Source organism: Antechinus flavipes, chromosome 2 (assembly GCF_016432865.1).
Source record: "Antechinus flavipes isolate AdamAnt ecotype Samford, QLD, Australia chromosome 2, AdamAnt_v2, whole genome shotgun sequence".
NCBI classification, from domain to species: Eukaryota; Metazoa; Chordata; class Mammalia; order Dasyuromorphia; family Dasyuridae; genus Antechinus; species Antechinus flavipes.
The window spans coordinates 438,620,873-438,641,841 of NC_067399.1; the positions used below are offsets into that span (position 1 = coordinate 438,620,873).

General features: G+C 38.1%; 1 protein-coding gene across 1 annotated transcript in view; it reads left to right on the top strand.

The window, feature by feature from the left end:
* Positions 1 to 20,537, top strand: part of CHMP4B (charged multivesicular body protein 4B) — a 68,714-nt gene extending 48,177 nt beyond the window's left edge. Inside the window, exons 2-5 of the mRNA XM_051979140.1 lie at positions 13,034 to 13,211; positions 14,396 to 14,510; positions 15,708 to 15,834; positions 19,683 to 20,537. Of these exons, the coding sequence (XP_051835100.1) occupies positions 13,034 to 13,211; positions 14,396 to 14,510; positions 15,708 to 15,834; positions 19,683 to 19,747 (485 nt within the window). The 3' untranslated portion in view covers positions 19,748 to 20,537. The remainder of the gene's footprint in view (positions 1 to 13,033; positions 13,212 to 14,395; positions 14,511 to 15,707; positions 15,835 to 19,682) is intronic.
* The last annotated feature ends 432 nt before the right edge of the window (positions 20,538 to 20,969 follow it).

The following is a 20,969-nucleotide window of genomic DNA, read 5'->3' on the forward strand; positions in this document are numbered from 1 at the left end:
AAACTGAGACCCAAAGAGGGGACATAAGTAAGCTAGATGACACAGCTTGTCAGGCTTTCTGATTTTTGATTTGGTCATCTTTCCAGTTAACATCATGATTGACAGATAAAATAACATATTTAAAATGCGGTAAAGATTTTAGTTACTACTATACTGCTATTATTTACAGCTATACCACTGCCTTTATAACTGCCTATTTGTGCCTGACTAACTCTTTGCTAGGTAAAATAGTGAAACATGTTTCCTCGGTGAGCCAGCATCATTTTTATTCCCGTTTTTCTTGTTTTCTCCATCTTTTCTTATTTCTGTTAATGTGACATATCTAGATGTCAGCTTTGGCTGTTGCCTATCCAATTAATGGCCAAGTCCTATGATTTGTCCCTCTGTGGTGATTTTCACATCATCTTCTCTCCATTCTCATAGTCATGACCTTAAACCAGGCACTCATTTATTCCTTTTCAGTAATTGCTTAAATGGTCTTCATACCCCCAGTCTCTTCCCCTCCAGTATACCCTTTATACCACCTCCAGATTAGTCTTAATGTTTTGACCTGACCACATTATTTTGTTAAAAAATCTTTAATGTATTCTCATTGCTTACCAAATTGTCTTATCTTTCAAGGTCCTCACTGATCTGGCCCCAGCCCACTTTCTCAGACTTATCTGGAAAGGTATTCATATTTCCTATATTTTAACCACTTTGTGGTTGTACTAGTTATTTCCTGGAAATAATCTGTGCTTTGCGTTCATGCTGTTTCTTTTGCCTGAAATATCTCTGAGCCATATGGTCTTCATCTGTAGAAATCCCACTTTGTCCATATTCTTCTTGATGTGGTCTTCCCTGATTAACACAACTTTTCTCCTGCCTTTCAACTACTCTAGGACTATATATTTCTCTTTTGAGATCTTAGAGATCATTCAGTAGCCCAGCCCTCTATACAAATGAGGAAGCTGATTCCCAGAGAAACAAACCAGTTTAGGTTTATACTGTCCTTTTCTCTTTAGTATTTTATCTCTTTATATCATCAGCCTTGCCTTATAAAGCTTCAGCTTTGGATCACTTCTTACTATCCCCTTGCTGTCATGAATATGCTACAGAACAAGAATATAGAATCACAAAACCAGTCCAATTGGGTTTACTGCAAATCTGTTATATAACTTCAGGTGGACTTTCCCTGTTCCAAGGCAATCCTTATACATCTCCCTAATTAACTTAGTATTCTGGTGACCACAGTGGCTCTTTAAAACCTTTTCATCCCTCTTTAGACCTCTCATACCTCTCCTTCTTACCGCTGTCTCACCTAAGAACTTGTCTCATTGTTTACTGAAAATTTTATTTTCACCATCATCTCACATCTCTACTGCTTTTGATAGCTGAACTCCTTGATTAGGCCACCTTCAAGAGATGGCTCCACTTCTTCTGTTCTCATTCATAACTCATTCATAACTAGCAAATAAAGGTCTATTTCTCTGTAGCTACTGATGATCTCTTAAATTGTTAATTCTAGGTCTTTGTCCAGTCCTCATCTTTCTTTACCTTTCTGTAGCCTCTGATGCTATTGATCATCTAGTTTTCAAGACAGTATTGTTTCCTGGTTCTTCTACTCAGTAAATTCCAGTGGTTGCCTGTCATCTCTAAGATATAAAATCTTCCGAAGTTCAGAGCCATTCATGCTGCCTCCACCAATTTTCCATAGTTTTCTTACTCTTTTTCCCATGTTCTCTCCAATACAGACACATTGGCTGCTTTACTGTTCCTCAAACCACATACTCCCATTCCCCAACTCAGGGCTGTCGCTCTTCCTAATACTTTCTTTCTAATTATTTCCAACTTGTTATTTATACATCTCATCTGTACATAGTTTTCTCTCTTGCCTGTTATCTCTCCAATTAGATTGTAAGCTCCTTGAAGTCAGAGCCTATCTTTTCCCTTTTTAAAATATCTCCATTGGTGGACCACAGAACTAACACATGAGCTAAAATCTCCTTATAAATCCATTGTAGCTTTGGTCAGAGCCCCAGATGTAATACTCACTTGCTTTGTGATCCTGGGCTCTCAGGACCTCAGTTTCCTCATCCATAAAATGAGGGCTTCTGAGGGCCTTCCTATGACTGGATTTATGATCATCCTATAACTGCAAGTAGCATGCTATAACAAGTCAGCCCATGGGCTTGGATCACAGCTCCTCTACTTCATGATTCCTTGGCCTTTCCACATCAGAGCTGGGGCTTACCAGCCAGAGGAGAGTCACCAGAAAATCCAGTTGTATGAGTCGGTTGAAAAACTTGAGAACAGGCATTAGCCTGAAAAAGAAAAGCATGAGGAGGAAATATGGTCATTATTCTGAGATATCTGCTAGCCAGAAGAAGCAGAGGTATTCTTTTTGACTTCAGAACACAAAGCTGGGACTATGTCAAGGTTACAGCAAGGAATATAGATCTCAACCAAAGAAAGCATTTCCTCACAGAACTCTCCGGAAATAGACTGGGCTGACAACTGAGAAGGTGAACTTAAGTGGAAGCTGAATCATTGGGAATATTGTAAGAGAGTTGTCTACTTCAGGTAGTAGTACTTGACCTAGAATGATCTCTTAGGTCTTTTTCAATTCCTAAGATTCTTTAATTGGACTTAGAATAAAATATGATAGACATTTCTTAAGTACCAACTATATGCCAGGCACCATGCTAAATCCTAGGGATTCAAATAAGAAAAAAAAAAGTAATCAACCCACAGTCCCTGCCCTCTAGGAGTTTATAATCTAATGGGAGAAGACAGCACACAAAAGGAAAACTGAAAGGGGGAGAGGGCAGAGGTACTCCAAGTACCTCTCTCCAAGTGGGGGTCATGATGATGGTGAAATCAAAACAGAGCAGCAATGTAGTTAATAGTAATTGAAGAGCTGATTATGCTTCTGAAACTCCTTTAAAGGGAAGCTTTAAAGGAAAGCTTTCTTTAGTCCTCCAGTTCAAGGGACAGAGGCAGCCAAGGATCCTGGTGTGTGGTGAGAGTCCCAAAGCTGGAAGACATGAAGAGGGTTTTCTCAATACTTATTTAGTACTCTCTGTATGCTAAACATATACTTGAACACTGTGGGCAAATGCAAAGGAAACACAAGGTTTTTCACTGTCAGAGAAGACAGAAAAAGTACATCCAAAAAAGCATCCAAAGAAAGCAGTTTTACAAAAGAAAATAGAGTAGTGTGAATTGTCTCCATAAGATGAAGGCTTCTTGCAGTGCTCTCTTATGTCATTCTTTATTCCAGCTAACTTAACCACTCACTCATCTTTTTTAGAAACTTTCACTTATGTTCCTTATTCATTGCAAACTCAAGAGGATATGACTGGCTTCATTTCTTGAGCATTAAATTGGAGTTTGGAGATTTGTATGAATGTATAATACTTTGGTTCCTGTATCTCATTGACTTAGCAAAACAAAGAGTGTTTTCTCTTTGGTATGGTTGGTTAGATAAACAGGTATGACAGAATGCCCATTTTGAGTATACTATAGAGCATCTCAATTAAATAATAAAAGTGATAATCTTATATATCTGTTCTATACTTTGTTTTTACAAAGTGCTCTCATAGACATTCTCATATTTTTGCTGTGATCCTTTGTGGCAGACAGGACAAATATAATGCCATTTCACTGGTGAGAAAATTAAAAGTAGAAGATGGGTTTTTACCTACTGCAGATCTAGCAGACTATAGAGCCTAATTGAATCTGTCTTTGGTCTCTTAGTATAATGCCCACAGCTGAAATGCACCTTGGAGATCATCTAGTAATAACACTTCATATTGATGTAGCTGTTTGTGGCTTTAGAGAGTTTTGCATTCATTATCTTATTGGAGTCTCACAACACCTTGGAGTCGTAAGTAATAGAAGTAGTAATATTTTCATTTCTCAAGTTAGAAAACTTAGATATTTGAAATGATTTGCCCAATATCACATAACAAATTCATGTCATAGGTAGAGCTAAAACCTAGGTCTCTTGACTTCTAGTTATTTCATTTCAGTAGATAGTCCAGTGCTCTTTCCATTACAGCAGTTATTTCTTTTTATAGATGAGGAATCAAAATTTAAAAAAAAAGTGATGATGTATGTCTGCTAACATTTTTGTGCTACTTATAGTAATATTTGGAAGTACTGGTTATCAAGCCTATTCTTACTATCTTTGTGCCAACTAAAGTGATACTAAGATTTGTTTTTCCCCTTCAAGAATTTTACTGCCTCACTTGAACAGAGTAGCATCCTATATTCCTTCTGCAGTTGATGATAAAGTTGGCAGCATCTCCAAATCAGTTCTTCTTGTCACTTATAAACATTTGTTTTCCTATCACTAAAGTGCTGTAGTTGAGACTCCCCTCTCCAGGCAGCAGAGAGCTAGTTAAGGTACCAGAGAAATAGAGATTGTAGAGAATGATGCTGTACTGAAAAAATCCAGTCAGCTCACGTCCAGTCCGACCTCTCCAGCTGTGTGGGAACAAATACAGCCTTGTCTCTGAATGTTTTTCCTAGTGTTTGTTAAGAATGAGGTTTTCCTCCCCTTGTGTGAGCCTTTGAAACGTGTTGTGTTGGGAGGGAACTTGGAACCAACAGGTGGATAGATCTTAGCATCTGGGCCAGTCTCAGTTTCCACTGACAATGTTTGTCAGGAATTACACATTCCTCAGACTTGCTTTCTGCTGCTGCCTTTTTAGCACTAAATAGCATCAAAAATAGATTTTAGAGCTGTAAGGATCATTTAAGTTCATCTGGTCCCATTCCTCATTTTATAGAAGAGGATTTTTAAAGCGAGCTTAATTGACTTAGTCAATACAGATAAAGAAGTGCAAGAGCTAGGATTTGAACTCAGAGCCTTTAACTTGAAAATGAGTATTCTTTAAATTGTATGGTACTGCTATTTCCATTCCAATAAGAATGAACATTGTGTAAAATGGAGAGGCAAGGCATGTCAGAAACACTGAATTCTGGAGGCAGGAGACTGCATTCCCAGTTCTTGTCTTTGCAATTGACACACACCTAAACCCTGGACAGATCATTTTCCCTTATTTGTATGTTTCATCACCTGTAAAAGAAAGATAATAGCTCTGCCATTTTTGCCCCACGGGTATGTTGTATGGAAAGTTCTCTCCAAATCGTATAGTGTCTTAGAAATGAGAACTGTTCTCTGTAAAAAAAGAGAATTGGACTAAATGATTTCTAAGATCCCTTCCAAGCTTCATAATTCTATAATCTATTATTTTTGTAGGAGTACCTTTTTATGTTGATCTTTTGTTTACATAAGCTGAAAATTTCATTCAGGCCTTCAATAAAAATTTATTCAGAAGTTTTTCATACTATGGGAGGGGATGACAAACACTTATTAACTTTTAGATTTGAAAGAAATTAAAGTTATGCTATTCCAGTCCCAAACTTTTAAATATAATCAGTCTTAAGTATGGAAAACATTTTGCTTTTTGTTTTTTTTCCTTTCACTGAAAGTTATTAAAGAATAAAGATTAATATCACTTTTCAGTTATTTTATTTTGTTTGTTTTGCATGAGCTTAAATTTGGCTTAGTAAGAGTGTGGAAAATTAATTGAAATAGATTTAGGGAAAAGAATTTTCCATATCATAGGAGAATTGAATTTGTAATTCTCAGCCATAGCAGTAATTTCTTGGAAGTCTCTATTCTATTCTGTTGGTCCTGGCACATTATTGTGGAGTAGTGCTTAAAAATAACTGTTCTGGTTCCATGAAAGATTCTTCAACCCTGGTGGGAAGTTAACATTTTTCTATGTTGGCTCTGGAGAATTAGAGGGACTTTTTGGTGGTGGTGTTTTGCCCACACAAACAAGGTAGAAGCCTGTGAGTGTCTTGCAGTTCTCATACTGACATTGTAAAATGCCTGATTATTGGCAGACCAGAGCAGCTTTTTATTGGCTGATCTGGGAGAAAAGGGGTGAGCTTATGCTGCCTGTTCCCACTTAGTCTCTACTGTGCCTGCATCCTAATGCTGATGATGGCGTGGTAACAGAATTGGGGCAAGGCATTTGTGAATTCTAGATGAAATTTTTAAATCCTGTCAGCCCATATTGAAAAATTGTATTTCTTCAAAATATTATTTTCTGTGGGAGGCTTTGAGCTTTCCCTGTAACAGTGCAACTTGAATTCAGATACCTAAATATCATTGAAAGGGAAATTTTCTAGATTAAAATGCAGATTTCTGAAAAATAACATGAAAGGAGGCCTTTGTTACCCTTAATGTCCTTTGTAGCCCTAATCCCAGTTCATCGATGGCATTTTTTGCAACCCTATTCCTGTTAGTTGGCCTTGCCTGGGTAAGAATTTCCTATCCTGTTTTCCACTTTACAGTTTTCCTGCGCTCAGCCCTGGATCTCTCCTCCTCCTAGTTAGGCGGTTAGGTGGTCCAGTTGATAGAATACAGGATCTGGAGTCAGGAAAACTGAGTTTAATTTCGTCCTCAAACACTTCCTGGCTGTGTCACCCTGAATAAGGTGTTTAATCTCTACTTTAGTTTCTTCAACTGTAAAATGGGGACAGTAATAGCACCTACTTCCCAGAGATGTTGTGAGGATGAAATGAAATAATATTTAATATTTGTAAAGTGTTTAACACAACATATGCTTAATAGATGCTTGTTCCCTTCTCTTTCCCTTCCCGCCCCCATTTAATGGATTTTAGAAGAAGTTGGGTTTTTCAAAAAGGATTTTGCTTATTAGCAAAAGGAAAAGGAGCAAAACAATAAACAAACCAAAAAAAAAAAAAAAAAAACCAACAGACATTGGCTAGACAAATTATAGGTATCTAAACTTGAGCTATTCTTAATCTAGCCATGTATGGCCAACACAAAATCCTAGGCTAACTACTAGCCACATATTCCCATTCATCTTTGCCTAGCTTTACCATGTGATTAGATCTTGTGCACACTGCCTTGAGAGGAAGCTTAGACTGCTTTTTCCTACCTGTGGTTTTATTGTAATTTCCTATTGCCTTCTGCTTATACACTGATCCTGTGTCTGGTTTTCTCCCTAACCAACTTCTTAAGTTGGAACTTCCTGACTCTGTTAGTTCTCAGTCCTGGGCCTATCAGTTTCTTCTTACATGGCTATTTGGGAGGCAATTGTGAAAGATGAAAGAGCTGGATAAATCTCCTGGGCATCCTGGAGAATCAGTTGGCTATTCTCTGACCAAGTCGCTAAGGTTTATTTAGTGTCTTCAATTGGACACTTATTCCAGGATTCATATTACTGTACTTCTTTTTTGTGTGTGTAGACTTTGCCTTCTTGCCACAATATTATTGGGAAAGTAGTTTCAGTGCTTTCTTTTCCTTCCTCTCTCTACTGCTGATAGTGGGTTATATTCAGATAAATTCAGTTTATTTACTTTCTCCTGCCCTCTACTCTTCCATTCATTCCTTTCTATTTAGTACGTTAAAAAAAAAAATAGACTTGAGTCTATCTTTGTCATATCACCTTTTAGAAGATTGTTGGTTTCTGTAAAAAAAAAAAAATTCTTCATAGCTCAGACTAATTAATAGAAGACTGAAAATCTCTTCATTTGTTTATTTTCTCTTGCTTTGGTAACAAATGCTTCCTGAGCTCCCTAGAATTTGTAAAATTGTGCTGGAGATGTGGGGATATAGTACTCAGCCTATAAGTGTCTTCATGCCAGGTAGAGGCTTTTAGTCTGGATAGAGCCTAGAGCAGGAAGACCCAAGTTCAAATTTAGCCTTCCTAACTACTTACTGTGTGAGCCTGCACAAATCTCTTACTTTGTGAAGGAGAAGGCACTGGCAAAGCACTACAATACCTTTGTGTAGAAAATCCCATGACTCTAGAGAGTCAGGAGCAACAAATGTGCAATCACTGTACTAAATGTTGGGAATACAAAGAAAGAGAAAAGACAATCTGCCCTTAAAGAGCTCACAATCTAATGGAGAGACAACATCCAAACAACTGTGTACAAGCAAACTGTGGTCAGGATAAATAGGAAATAATCAACAGAGGAAAGGCACTAAACTTAAGAAGTGTTGGGAAAGACTTCTGTGGGTGGGATATTAGTTGGGACTCAAAGAAAGCCAGGGATGTCACTAGGGAAGGTGAGAGTGGGAGTATCCTGTTTGTGACATAGCCAGGAGGCCCCAGTCATTGGATGGAAGATCCACATGGCAGGAAATCAGGTGTAAGGAGACTGTGGGATGGCGGGCCTAGCAGAGTATGAAGGGCTTTGAGCTCCCAATAGAGCCTTTTGTGTTTGATCCTGGAGGTGTGTTAGGAAGCCAGTGGAGTTTATTGGAAAGCCTGTGTGATATGATCAGATGGAACCTTTAGGAAAATCACTGGTGGAGGATGTGCTGAAGCAGGGGGAGACCTAAGGCCAGCAGACCAGCCAGTGGCTGTTGCAGTAGTCCAGGACCTATACCATAAAAACAGTACAAATCACAATTTCTGCCCTTTTCCCAGAACTTGTAGATTTGGAAGAGATGAAATAATAAAATGTAATACCATGAAACATTTATTTCAGTTCATGCTGTGTATAGAGCTAGCACAGGGTAAGGGATTCTGAGTGCTTGACTCAGAAGCAAGATCAAGTTCAAACACTGGCTGTTTGACCTTGGGCAAGTCATTTGACTTCTTGTGAAGCCTCAGTTTCTTTATCTGCAAAATAAAGATATTAATATCTCATAGGTTTTTTATGAGGTTCAAATGAAAATACTATGTGGAAGGTGCTTCAGAAGTGGATTATAAATATCATTTGTGAAATAGCTGTGACATAAAAGTAAATGTAATTCATGAAATAGCTCGCTGATATGGCACAAAATTGTTATATATACTTACAACATTCCTTTTATGGCTTTTTTTCTGTGTTGATAACAAAGACCTTGGTAAATGTTGATGTCAGGAGGACTTGAAGTTGATTTTTCTGTAACTAGCACCAACAATACAGGTGATTAGATTGTTTTGCCTCCTGCCAAAGCTGTCACTAGAAATTCTAGTAAATGACTTGAGTGACTCAAGGGCTGGATTTGTTTGCATCTGGTTCATTTTCCACCTATTCTATCCTGATTCTCTGCCGCACAGCCAGAGATCCTTGGGCTCTTTTCCTCAGGCTTGGGGAAAGAATGGAGAAGATTGTACTGCAAATGAAGGAACCAGGACCTAGGACTGAGAGGTGCAGGAACAACTGAGTTAGCCCCATTGTCCCCTCATTATTTCTCTGCCTAGTGCAGAGGTATCCTACTAGAACTGTCAAGGGCATGATGATATGTATGGAGTTCTAGGCTGCATGTTTCCCAACTCCATCTAACCTTGAAGGGAAGCATTCCTCCTATTGTACATGTAATACTGGTGTTAGGTTTTTTGTTAAAGTGGTAGTATTAAGAATTATTCTTTAGAAAAGGAATTTATTTTTGTGAATTTCTATTCTATGTGGATTCTGTGTTTAATATTTATTAACTTAATACTTTTATAGAAAATGCCTATTTAGTTGCCTGTTTACCCAACTTAAGAGTTTTTTAACTCACTCTCTTCATAGTCTATAATAGATTGAGAAGTTGTGTTGAATCTGTGAGGGATGTAGAAGACCTTTACCCAGAATAATTACTCAGAGATCACTCAGTAGAAGGCAGAAAAGTTGTTTATTGAAAACCTCGGGAGGATCCCATCACAAGATAAGAAAGAGAAAGCTCGTGGTAGGAGGGCTAAAGAAGTAGTAAAGATACATAGCTTTTATACAAGAAATTATATCACAAGTAAGAGACCATTGAGAAGGGGAAGGGGAGGCTTCTAATTGGTTGTTGCTATTTGGGGAGATTGGAATAGAAGGTTTCTGTTTCCCTGAAATCTCCCGATTTCTAGGAAACAGAAAGTCAGGCCTTCAGACTTAATCAAGCAGATAGTGATCCAGCTAATAGACTAAATGTCAAATACCAATAAATGTCATCAGCTCAGGTTAAGTAAATATGTTTCTAGCTGGCCAAGGTTCAAGTAGATATGAGCCTGCACATATTATACAGGTCATAGGGGAAATACAGAAATAATGAAAATAAAGTACAGAAAAAGAATTCATACATTCCTGTAAGTTCTTCACCTTTTCTCTCTTTATTCCATACAATTCCACCTCCATAGCATTCATTGCCTCCTTTCCATACCTACAATCAGTACCTCATTCAGGCCCTTATCACCTCTCATCTGGAATACTCTCAGACCTTTTTAATTAGTCTTTCTCTCCAGTTTATCTGAAGATAAGTCTGACCATGTCACTGTCCTATTAAAAAAAGTTTCTGGGCTTCTCATTGTACTTCTAGAATAAACAAATGGAAGTTTCTGTTTGGCACTTAAATTCTTTTACAGTAGAGTTTAGGGTTCATTCTGTCTTTTTCCTCCTCTCATGCTGTCTATACATATTTTCTTTTTTTTTGTTTTTTTTGTTTTTTGTTTTTGTTTTTGTTTTTAATAACTTTTTGTTGATAGAACCCATGCCACGGTAATTTTTTACAACATTATCCCTTGCACTCATTTCTGTTCCGATTTTTCCCCTCCCTCCCTCTACCCCCTTCCCCAGATGGCAAGCAATCCTTTACATGTTAAATAGGTTACAGCGTATCCTAGATACAATATTTGTGTGCAGAACCGAACAGTTCTCTTGTTGCACAGGGAGAATTGGATTCAGAAGGTATAAATAACCCGGGAAGAAAAACAAAAATGCAAGCAGTTTATATTCATTTCCCCATATTCTTTCTTTGGGTGTAGCTGCTTCTGCCCATCCTTGATCAATTGAAACTGAATTAGCTCTCTTTATTGAAGAGATCTACTTCCATCAGAATATATCCTCAAACAGTATCGTTGTTGAGGTATATAATGATCTCCTAGTTCTGCTCATTTCACTTAGCATTAGTTTATGTAAGTCTCGCCAGTCCTCTCCGTATTCATCCTGCTGGTCATTTCTTACAGAACAATAATATTCCATAACATTCATATACCACAATTTACCCAGCCATTCTCTAATTGATGGGCATCCATTCATTTTCCAGCTTCTAGCCACTACAAACAGGGCTGCCACAAACATTTTGGCACATACAGGTCCCTTTCCCTTCTTTAGTATCTCTTTGGGGTATAAGCCCAGTAGAAACACTGCTGGATCAAAGGGTATGCACAGTTTGATAACTTTTTGAGCATAATTCCAAATTGCTCTCCAGAATGGTTGGATGTGTTCACAATTCCATCAACAATGTATCAGTGTCCCTCCATCCCCTCCAACATTTCGCATTATCTTTCCCTGTCATTCTAGCCAATCTGACAGGTGTGTAGTGGTATCTCAGAGTTGTCTTAATTTGCATTTCTCTGATTAATAATGATTTGGAGCATATTTTCATATGTCTATAGTTTTAATTTCTTCGTCTGAGAATTATCTGTTCATATCCTTTGACCATTTATCAATTGGAGAATGGCTTGATTTCTTATAGAGTCAATTCTCTATATATTTTGGAAATGAGGCCTTTATCAGAACCTTTGACTGTAAAAATGTCTATACATATTTTCAACCAAATTGACCCGCTTTTTATAGCTGACATCCCATTTCCTGGTTCTGTGTTTTTGCGTAGCCAGTCTCTATAACTAGAGTGATCTTCCTCCTCACCTCTGCCTCTTGGACTGACTCCCTTTAGAGTGTCACTTCCTACCCAAGACCTTGTCTGATTATGCTTCTTTCTCCTCCCCTTCCCTAGCCATTAGTTCTTTCTCTTCTCTATCCCAAAAAATTTACTTTGCATTTATTTAATATTTACTTACATGTATACGTGTGTCCCCCAATACTACTTAAGCTTCTTGAGGGCAAGACCTGTTTTGTCTCTTATCATCCAAAAACCCAGAGTCCAACACCATACCTTGTTCTTAATAAGTGCATATTAAATTTATTTATTTATTTATTTATTTGTTTTAAATTTAATTTTATTTAATAATAACTTTGTATTGACAGAATCCATGCCAGGATAATTTTTACACAGCATTATCCCTTGCAATCACTTATGTTTCGTTCTCCCCCCCCCCCCCAAGATGGCAAGCAGTCCTATATATGTTAAATATGTAGTGCATATTAAATTTTAAAAAATTATAAAATGAATATAAAATTAACTTTCAAAAAAATGTACAAAAGGCCCTAAACCATTAGCCTTTAACAAGGCATAACCTAATAAGTTAACAAGCAAAGAAAATGCTTTTGTTCCACATCTCCTTCCAGGCCTTTCTGAAGCTCTGCCACCTTCTGGGCCCATAATCTTTTTTTGTTGTTGTTGTCACTGCTTCTCTCTTCTTCTCTCCCTCCCCGCAACCCTTCTGCAAATCAAAACATGGTTTGCAATCCAAAATATGGATTGCAAAGCCTTCTGCTTTTCCTCTACTGCTAACCTTGAAGGATAACAGAAGGAATCAGTGCTCTAATCAGATAGTAGCCTTCTCCCCTGCCTCTTCTTTTTCCCTTTTCTCTGCTTTCCTCTCTCCTTTTTTTCTTTTTTTTTTGTTCCTCACATTCCCCTAGCCCTTTTTTCCTTTCCTCTTTCTTTTCCATAGTTGTAGTCAATAGTTCTGTTAATTTGATCAGTAGCTAAGTAAGATCTTTACCTGACATTTTTCCTTATACAGCTCTGTCAAAGGTCTTTTTAAAATATAGGCTAAGGAAGTTATGTCTAATGATTTCCTTTTATCTGTGTTTCTATTTACCTCTTAAAATAAATGTCATTAAATTTGTCAGATATGATTTTTGTCTCATAGAAGAAGACATTGGACAGGGAAATTCACTTTGAGGGCTTAATCACAATGATGATGTTTTCATCTGATTAAACAATACTTTTCTCCCCCACCCTTTCTTCCTTCAGTGCTGATTTTAGTATAACTTGAATAAAGAAACAAAAAGGTAATCTTAAGTTTGGACATATTTTCCATAGCTTTTCCCTCACAGAGTCCTATTGAATAAGCTATAATGTAATCCTTTTAGATGATTTTTTCAAGCTCTATTTTTTTTCTCCCTTGTTCAGCTGCCCTTCAAGCACTGAAGCGCAAGAAGAGATACGAGAAACAGCTGGCCCAGATTGATGGTACATTGTCGACAATCGAATTTCAAAGGGAAGCCCTTGAGAATGCCAACACTAATACTGAAGTACTCAAGAATATGGGCTATGCTGCAAAAGCTATGAAGGCTGCCCATGACAACATGTAAGCCACTCATGTGGGCAGTGACAGATTCAGAAAGTCTTTTCTGTTCCCTGAGTCTCTGTTTCCTTATCTGTAAAATAAGGCAGTTGGGTTAGGTGATCTTTCAAGTCTCTCCTAGTTCCAAAGCTCATATCCATAAATTGTCATATTCCATAATTTATTCAGCATTGTTGAGCAGAGTTCTCAGGCGTACCCCTTAACTTAATCTCTAAGCCTTTTATTTTAACTTTTTTTTAATAGAAAAATGTTCAACATCTGTGGATTCCTTGACTTTTGCAATAGATCAAGGCAAACAGAATTTCTCCTTTTCTTTCTATTAATGTATGCTACTATATGACACACCGATACCTGTAAGGCATATTGAAATACCTAGAATTATTTGTCCTTCACTAAATGGTCCCAGATTGTTGAATTTCTTAAGTTCTTGTGTCTGCTTTTCATAGTTTTCTTCTGTCTTCCTTCACAGCAGAACTATCAGGAGTTATTTCTCTCTGCTATGGTAAATGCCTATTTGGTAGAACTTTGTCATATAGCCTCTCAAATCAGGGGTGAGGATCTGTTTTTCCACCAGGGACCATTTGGATATTTATAACATCATCTTTCAAGGGCCATACAAAATGATTACCCTAAGGAAGTTGAGCATTGAGGTTGTCATACCTAGCTTTCAGTTCATCGTTTCCTGTGGTTGCTTTAGCAAATGATTTCATGGGCCCTATTTGACCCACAGGCCAGATGTTCCTCATCCCTAAATAAAGGCTTGATAAAGGGGTTTTTCTGTGTTCTAAAAAGGAAAGGCTGCTGGATAAGTGAGATATTTACCACTTGTGTGTTATGTAGATATATAAAATATTTTGTGTTAGTTTTTCTTTTCAAACCATAAATGGATTTGGGGACCATCTAGGTTTCCTGGGTGACTATGTTTTAGCAGGTAGGTGGTGGTTCTACCTGTTGTCCAGTATTCAGAGTTACCTTTGCTCTCTAAAATGAAAGAAAACCAATGTTCTCAAAAAGTTTATTCAGAGGAGGGAATTAGTTTTGGGGGAAGAAATGAGGTGGGGATATGGTCCTTTCCAGAGAACTTGGGTTCTTACTTTTTGGTAATTAAAGCTCCCTATGAGAGCCCCTCAGACTCTATTGTGTGTATGCACCTTGTCTGACATGGCATATGTATCATTTATTTAAAGGGATATTGATAAAGTAGACGAGCTAATGCAGGACATTGCTGACCAGCAGGAACTTGCAGAGGAGATATCCACAGCTATTTCCAAACCTGTAGGATTTGGAGAAGAGTTTGATGAGGTAAGTGATTTGACACAGATCAGTTATATAAGCTGAACAAATTCAAACCCTTCTTTAGTTATCTTTAGTTAAACTTATCTTTAGTTGATTAGTATCTTTAGTAATTTTACATACTTTCCATCTGTTTCAGACATGACTGCTTTTTGTAGATTAGGGGAACAAATAGTTTTCCCCTTTCAAAACATTTAGGTTACAGCCAGCTATTTCTTCCAGTTCTAGAATTGTCAGAACTTGCTGTTGCCTAAGTACAAGCACAGGTGGGCTGAGCACTCAACTTTATCTTATACTTTGTAGATCTAAGGTCCAAGGCTCTTCTCAGAAGCTGTCATTAGAGTAATTGTCCCTGGGGCTTCATATCTCTTGACCTTTTCAGTATAGCAAAACTTCATTGTAAAGCATGTCATTGTGTCTCAGATTTAGCAGTCCTAAAGGTCAAATTTTGTCCCCCATTAACCTAGGGCATCATAGTGTCTGTCTTTTCTGTGACATAGAACGCCCAAGGAGTGTCTGTGAGACTTTCCCTCAATACTTACATTTTCATAGTGGATGACTACAGTTAGATATCGCTCAGCAAATATTTATTAAGTGCTTCGCGTGTGGCAGGCCACTGTATTAGGCCCTAAGGATACACAAAGACAAAAATGAAATAATCTTTGCCCTCAGAGAGCTTAGATTCTAGTAGGGGATACAGTGTGTACAGAGATAAATAGAGATAAATAACTACAAGCAGGCATGGGAGGAGGGACAGAAGGCAAAGCTTGCAGAAGTGCCAGCTGAGCCAGGCTTTGAGGGAAGCTGAGTATTATTTTAAGAAGAGGACATCCATTCTGTATGTGGCCTGTAGAGAAGCACAGGAAGAGAGGACATGCTGAGTTTGAGAGGTCTCTTAGTCTTCTATCCTGGCTGAATTGTTGAGAAAGAAATGACTGAAAGCTGCCAGGAAAGTTCACTTGGAGTCAGATTGTAGAGCACTTTACATGCCAGGCTGAAGATTTTACAACTTATTCTAGAGACAGTAAGATGCCTCTATAGGTTTTTGAGTGAATATTAGCCCTGGTCTTTTTTACTGACCTCTCTCTTCAACAGAACCCAGACAGCAGCAGCATTTGAATAGGGAGTCATCAGGTCTGAAGTGATGCAGTTTGGGTTTGGAATTTCCATGCTGACACATTTCACTTTTGAATTTCCTTCTTTCAGGATGAACTCATGGCAGAACTAGAGGAACTAGAACAGGAAGAACTAGACAAAAATTTGCTGGAAATCAATGGTCCAGAAACAGTCCCACTACCGAATGTGCCCTCTATAGCACTACCATCAAAGCCAGGTAAGTACTTCCAAAATATATTTTTAAATAGCTCCTTGAGTACATCATTGTCTGATTATATGGTCTCCTGATGTGATCCAAACCAGGAATATTAGATTAGTATCTAGTTTGACACTCTGAGAAGCAGGTATCTGTATGTCTTTGTTTCACATGTTTTTTCCCCATGGTTTTATATGGATTTAACTCTGTATTTGTATGTAACCTTAATTGAAATCCCATTTTGGACATGGTGCCTGACAAGATAAATTTTCGGCCAAAAGCATTGTAGAATTTCAGTGAAACATTAAGTTTAGGATGACCCTTTGCCAGGAGTGGTGGCATTTTCATGGACTGATTAGGTTCCACAAAAGACTCTTGTAGAAAAAGGAGATTGGAACATTTGAAACCATTCCAAGGCCCTGGTTAATGAATTACTACCCATCTTTGAAGAATAGTTGATCATCATGATGTCAGAAGAGAATTGAACTAGGAGATTAGGAGAACTAAGTTCTAGTTCTGACTTTCATTGTATATTTAGCAGAGACTAGAAATATATTTTGTATGACTTCACATATATAATGGGTATAATATTACTTGCCTTCATAATGGGTGACAGAGGGCCTAGAGAAAGGGAGAAAATTTGGAACTCAAACTGAAAAAAAATGTTAAAAATACATACATACACATATACATTTAATTGCATGCTATGCCCAAGAATACTTATGATCAATAGAGAGATATAAGGAAAAGTGGGATAGATCTTTTTTTTTTTTTATCTCTTTCATATTGTCTTTTTTTTAATATTTTATTTTATTTTATAATAACTTTATATTGACAAAATCTATGCCAGGGTAATTTTTTACAACATTATCCCTTGCACTCGCTTCTATTCCGATTTTTCCCCTCCCTCCCTCTCTTTACCCCCTCCCCTAGATGGCAAGCAGTCCTATATATGTTAGATATGTTGCAGTATATCCTAGATACAATATATGTTTGCAGAACCGAACAGTTCTCTTGTTGCACAGGGAGAATTGGATTCAGAAGGTAAAAATAACCCGGGAAGAAAAACAAAAATGCAAATAGTTCACATTCGTTTTCCAGTGTTCTTTCTTTGGGTGTAGCTGCTTCTGTCCATCATTTATCCATTGAAACTCAGTTAGGTCTCTTTGTCAAAGAAATCTACTTCCATCAGAATACATCCTCATACAATATTGTTGTCGAAGTGTATAATGATCTCCTGGTTCTGCTCATTTCACTTAGCATCAATTCATGTAAGTCTCTCCAGTCCTCTCTGTATTCATTCTGCTGGTCATTTCTTACAGAACAATAATATTCCATAACATTCATATACCACAATTTACCCAGCCATTCTCCAATTGATGGGCATCCATTCAATTTCTAGTTTCTAACCACTACAAACAGGGCTGCCACAAACATTTTGGCACATACAGGTCCCTTTCCCTTCTTTAGTGGTATAAGCCCAGTAGTAGCACTGCTGGATCAAAGGGTATGCATAGTTTGATAACTATGGAATTGGGCATAATTCCAGATTGCTCTCCAGAATGGTTGGATTTGTTCATAACTAAGTGGGATAGATCTTACACCTCACAGAACTTACATTTTATTGTGGGATATAATAAAGAGATATAATAATAAAGAATTACTCAGTTAGCAGTCCATTATAATAATCCCTGTCGAAGGTGATGAAGAACTGAATTCAAATGATAGCTATGTGAATACAAAGATATAGATAGAAGAGAGATTATTTTCTACCTTATCAACAAGATGTGCGGTTGCTAGCTAATTGAACATAGGAGATTTGGGGGAAGAGTAAGGTGAATGCCTCTGATTGCTAGCCTAGGTGCTGGAAACATAATGATGCTAGTCACAAAGATAGAGAAGTTTGGAGAAGAGATGGGTTGGAGGCAAGTATAATTTATTCTGCTTTGGGTGTGTGGAATTTGAGATGTCTGTAGAATACCCAGGTGGAAACACCAGAACTGAAGGTGCTGTAGGACTTACCAGTTTCTATCTAATTATTCTTTTCCCTACCTAGAACTCAGATTCTCCATATATAAAATGAAAGGGGTTAGACAGTGATTTCCAAAAATTTTTTCCCCAATAAAGAAACATTTATTTTTTTCTTCCATTTTTCTTCCAATTTTAAAGGGGAAAAACCCCTCATAACATAAAGTCAAGCAAAGTAAATTCTCATATTAGCCATGTTCAAAAACACATGTCATCCTGTATCTTGTGTCATTCACCTCAAGAACAACAGGAAGTGAATAACTATAGGTCATTATCAGTCCTCTGGAATCATGGTTTATCATTCATTGATCAGAGCTTTTAAGTCTTTCAAAATAATTTGCCTTTACAGTGTTAAAGTCTCATCTGAGCTTCAAATAAGCTAAGAAAACCCTAAATGGGTCTCTAAGAGTTGGGTGTGACTAAAATAACTGAACAACAACAATGATCCTTTGACCTTGTGTAAATTAGTTCTCAAAAAAATACTATTTGAGATAATAATGGCTGACATTTATGTAACTTTTTAAGTTAACAGAATGTTTTATTTTTCTCTTTGATAATGGGATTTTATCTCTCTGATATGATAACCTGCTGCCCCCTCCCCCTCCTTACCCTCCTCCACTCTCCCAGCAACTCACCAAGGAACAAAATTGGTCTTTATGCTATTTTGTCACTGAAACATAGTGGGGATAGGAACTCAATTACTCCAAGAGTATCCAAAGACTTCTGCAGTCAAAGGGAATTTGAGAATTGGAAACTAGCAAAATGGCTCAGGAGCAGGGCCCTTGAAGGATTTTTAGCAGTAGTGCCCTTCTTGCTTTTCCTCAGAGACAGAATTTGCCTAGTGCAAGACCCAGAGTCGCTTGGTCAGCATCTTTTTTTCTAGCAAGGGGGATGGATTTGTAAAGAAGGCAAAGGGTTGCATAGGAAGCAAACAAATGAGTTCATCTGTTTTTATTCATTGAGCAGACATTTAAGAGATTGTGGTATAGTGGACTGGCGCCTGGATTCCTGGTTCTTCCATTAACAATCCATGTGACTCTGAACATGTAATTTCACCTCTAAATCTCTTTTTTTTTTTTCCTGTTTGTAAAATAAGGACAATAATCCCTTGTTTTGCCTACCTTAGGAATTGCTATGAGACTCAAATGAGATTTTTATTATAAAAATGTTTTGTTCTTGTCAGCTATGATGTAAAGTTGTTATTTTCATTTCCTTTCATAACTGTATTCATGGTTATGACACTGAATGCAGAGCTTCCACTCTCCAAAGATCCATTCTTTCACCAAATCCTGCTTCTGGGTGTCCAGGTTCCCCAAATCATTTCCAGTGGAATATAGGTGTCTGCTGTGAACAGCTACTAGAAAGGGTTAGAGAGCTCTTGGCTTCAGGATTTGTGACAGTTTGATAAAGCTGGAAAAAGGGCACTATAGCAGTAAACCATCGGGAGTGCCCTCATTTCATATGTTTAAGAAGGAAATATATTCCTCCCAATGAAGGTAAAGCCCCAAAATGAATCATCATTGACATCCTCCTCACATGATCATTCCTGCCAGATGAAAGCAGTCAGGGAAGGATGGGGGGAGGGAGGAGGAGGAGGAGGAGCAACAGCAAGGGCTTCTCTGCCTCTCTGCCTCTCTGGCATTTGGGACCTGCTTATCAGAGCAGTGGCGCAGAGCCCTTCCCATGGAGCTGGGAACGAAGGGAGGGGCGGCTTACATAACCGCATCTGGGACAGCACTGGAGCCTGGCCCAGGGCTGGGGACAAAAGGGAGTTTTTAAAACAAGTAGCTTTTCTAAATATGCACCTTCCTTCTTCTCTCCTCCCTTATCCCCTTTTATAGTCAAGAAGAAGGAAGAGGACGAGGATGACATGAAAGAGCTGGAGAACTGGGCTGAATCTATGTAACTGATACAACTCTGCGGGCTTGTATAAAAACAGACTCTGGTCACCTGTTGCAGTTGGGTGTATGCGTGTGGTGTGGGGGAGGAAAACCATCTTTATCTCTTGGATCTTAACCCAAGGCAGTGGGCCTGCATCGCTGCATACTGGATAGCATGGTCTGCACCGATCGGGAGGGGTTTGGCTGGGGAGCAGCTGGGGGGAGGGGGAAGGGAGTTGCCTGCTGTTTATAATGTTGAATTTCTGTAAAATAAAATGTATTTGCAAAATCCAGCATTCAGCTTTTGGACTATGCTAACTCGTTGCTGGATCCTCAATTGGAATTTATTGTTCAGAATTGAAATGCTCTTCAAATGTAGTCTTTGTCATTTTAAGTCAGTTGAACTGTCCCATATGCCTTTGTAAGTCTTGTATGACATTTAAAAAGAAATCATAAGTTTCTTTCTTGTGGTCAGCTGTAATAATGCATTTGATTTTTGGTTCTCTGTAAGCTGTATTTATATCCATTGACTGTCTGACTGCCTTTGTATTTATCACTCCACTCCTATCCTTTCACTCCAGATCACCTTTTCTTTTTAAGTTTGTGAAACTGATTTGAAATGGACAAAGTCCTCTTGGAAGCAGGTGAGATTATTAGAATTAATTCCAGCTGTACATTTTTTAACATAGCTCTACAGAAGTGTTCATTGCTGTTTGTGATAACTGATTGATATAGCTCATTGGAACATGTGCATACATTTATATTCAGATGAAACTATGGTTTGCACTGTCTATTAAATATCTCGATTAATTTTCATATGTGGCCATTTTGTTCATTTGATAATTTACCACTAGATTGATGATAAAAATCCCCTTCAGCCTTTGAAACAGAAATGTGCCATGTCTGGAAGTGAGTCCGGAGCAGGTTTTCTGGTGCCCAGAGTTCCAGCATTGTGTTTCACCCTTGCTGAGCCCCTTTAGGCATGCTCTTCTTAAACTCCAGAATCCAGCACTCCTGCTTTTCTGGGTTTTTTTTTTGCCTTGCTTTTCTTTATCCTCAGCCAACAGGAAAACATGGCAGGACCTGCCTCCAGAAACCCACTGAGCCGGATGTATCAGGTATATTTAAAAAAAAAAAAAAAAAAAGGCTGCCCATGAGATGTATGTGGCAAGCGGTCCCCACCCCCAGCAACTTCTGCATGGGTCCTGACCTTGTCTCCTGGCATTAATTTGGCCCCAGCTCCCCCAG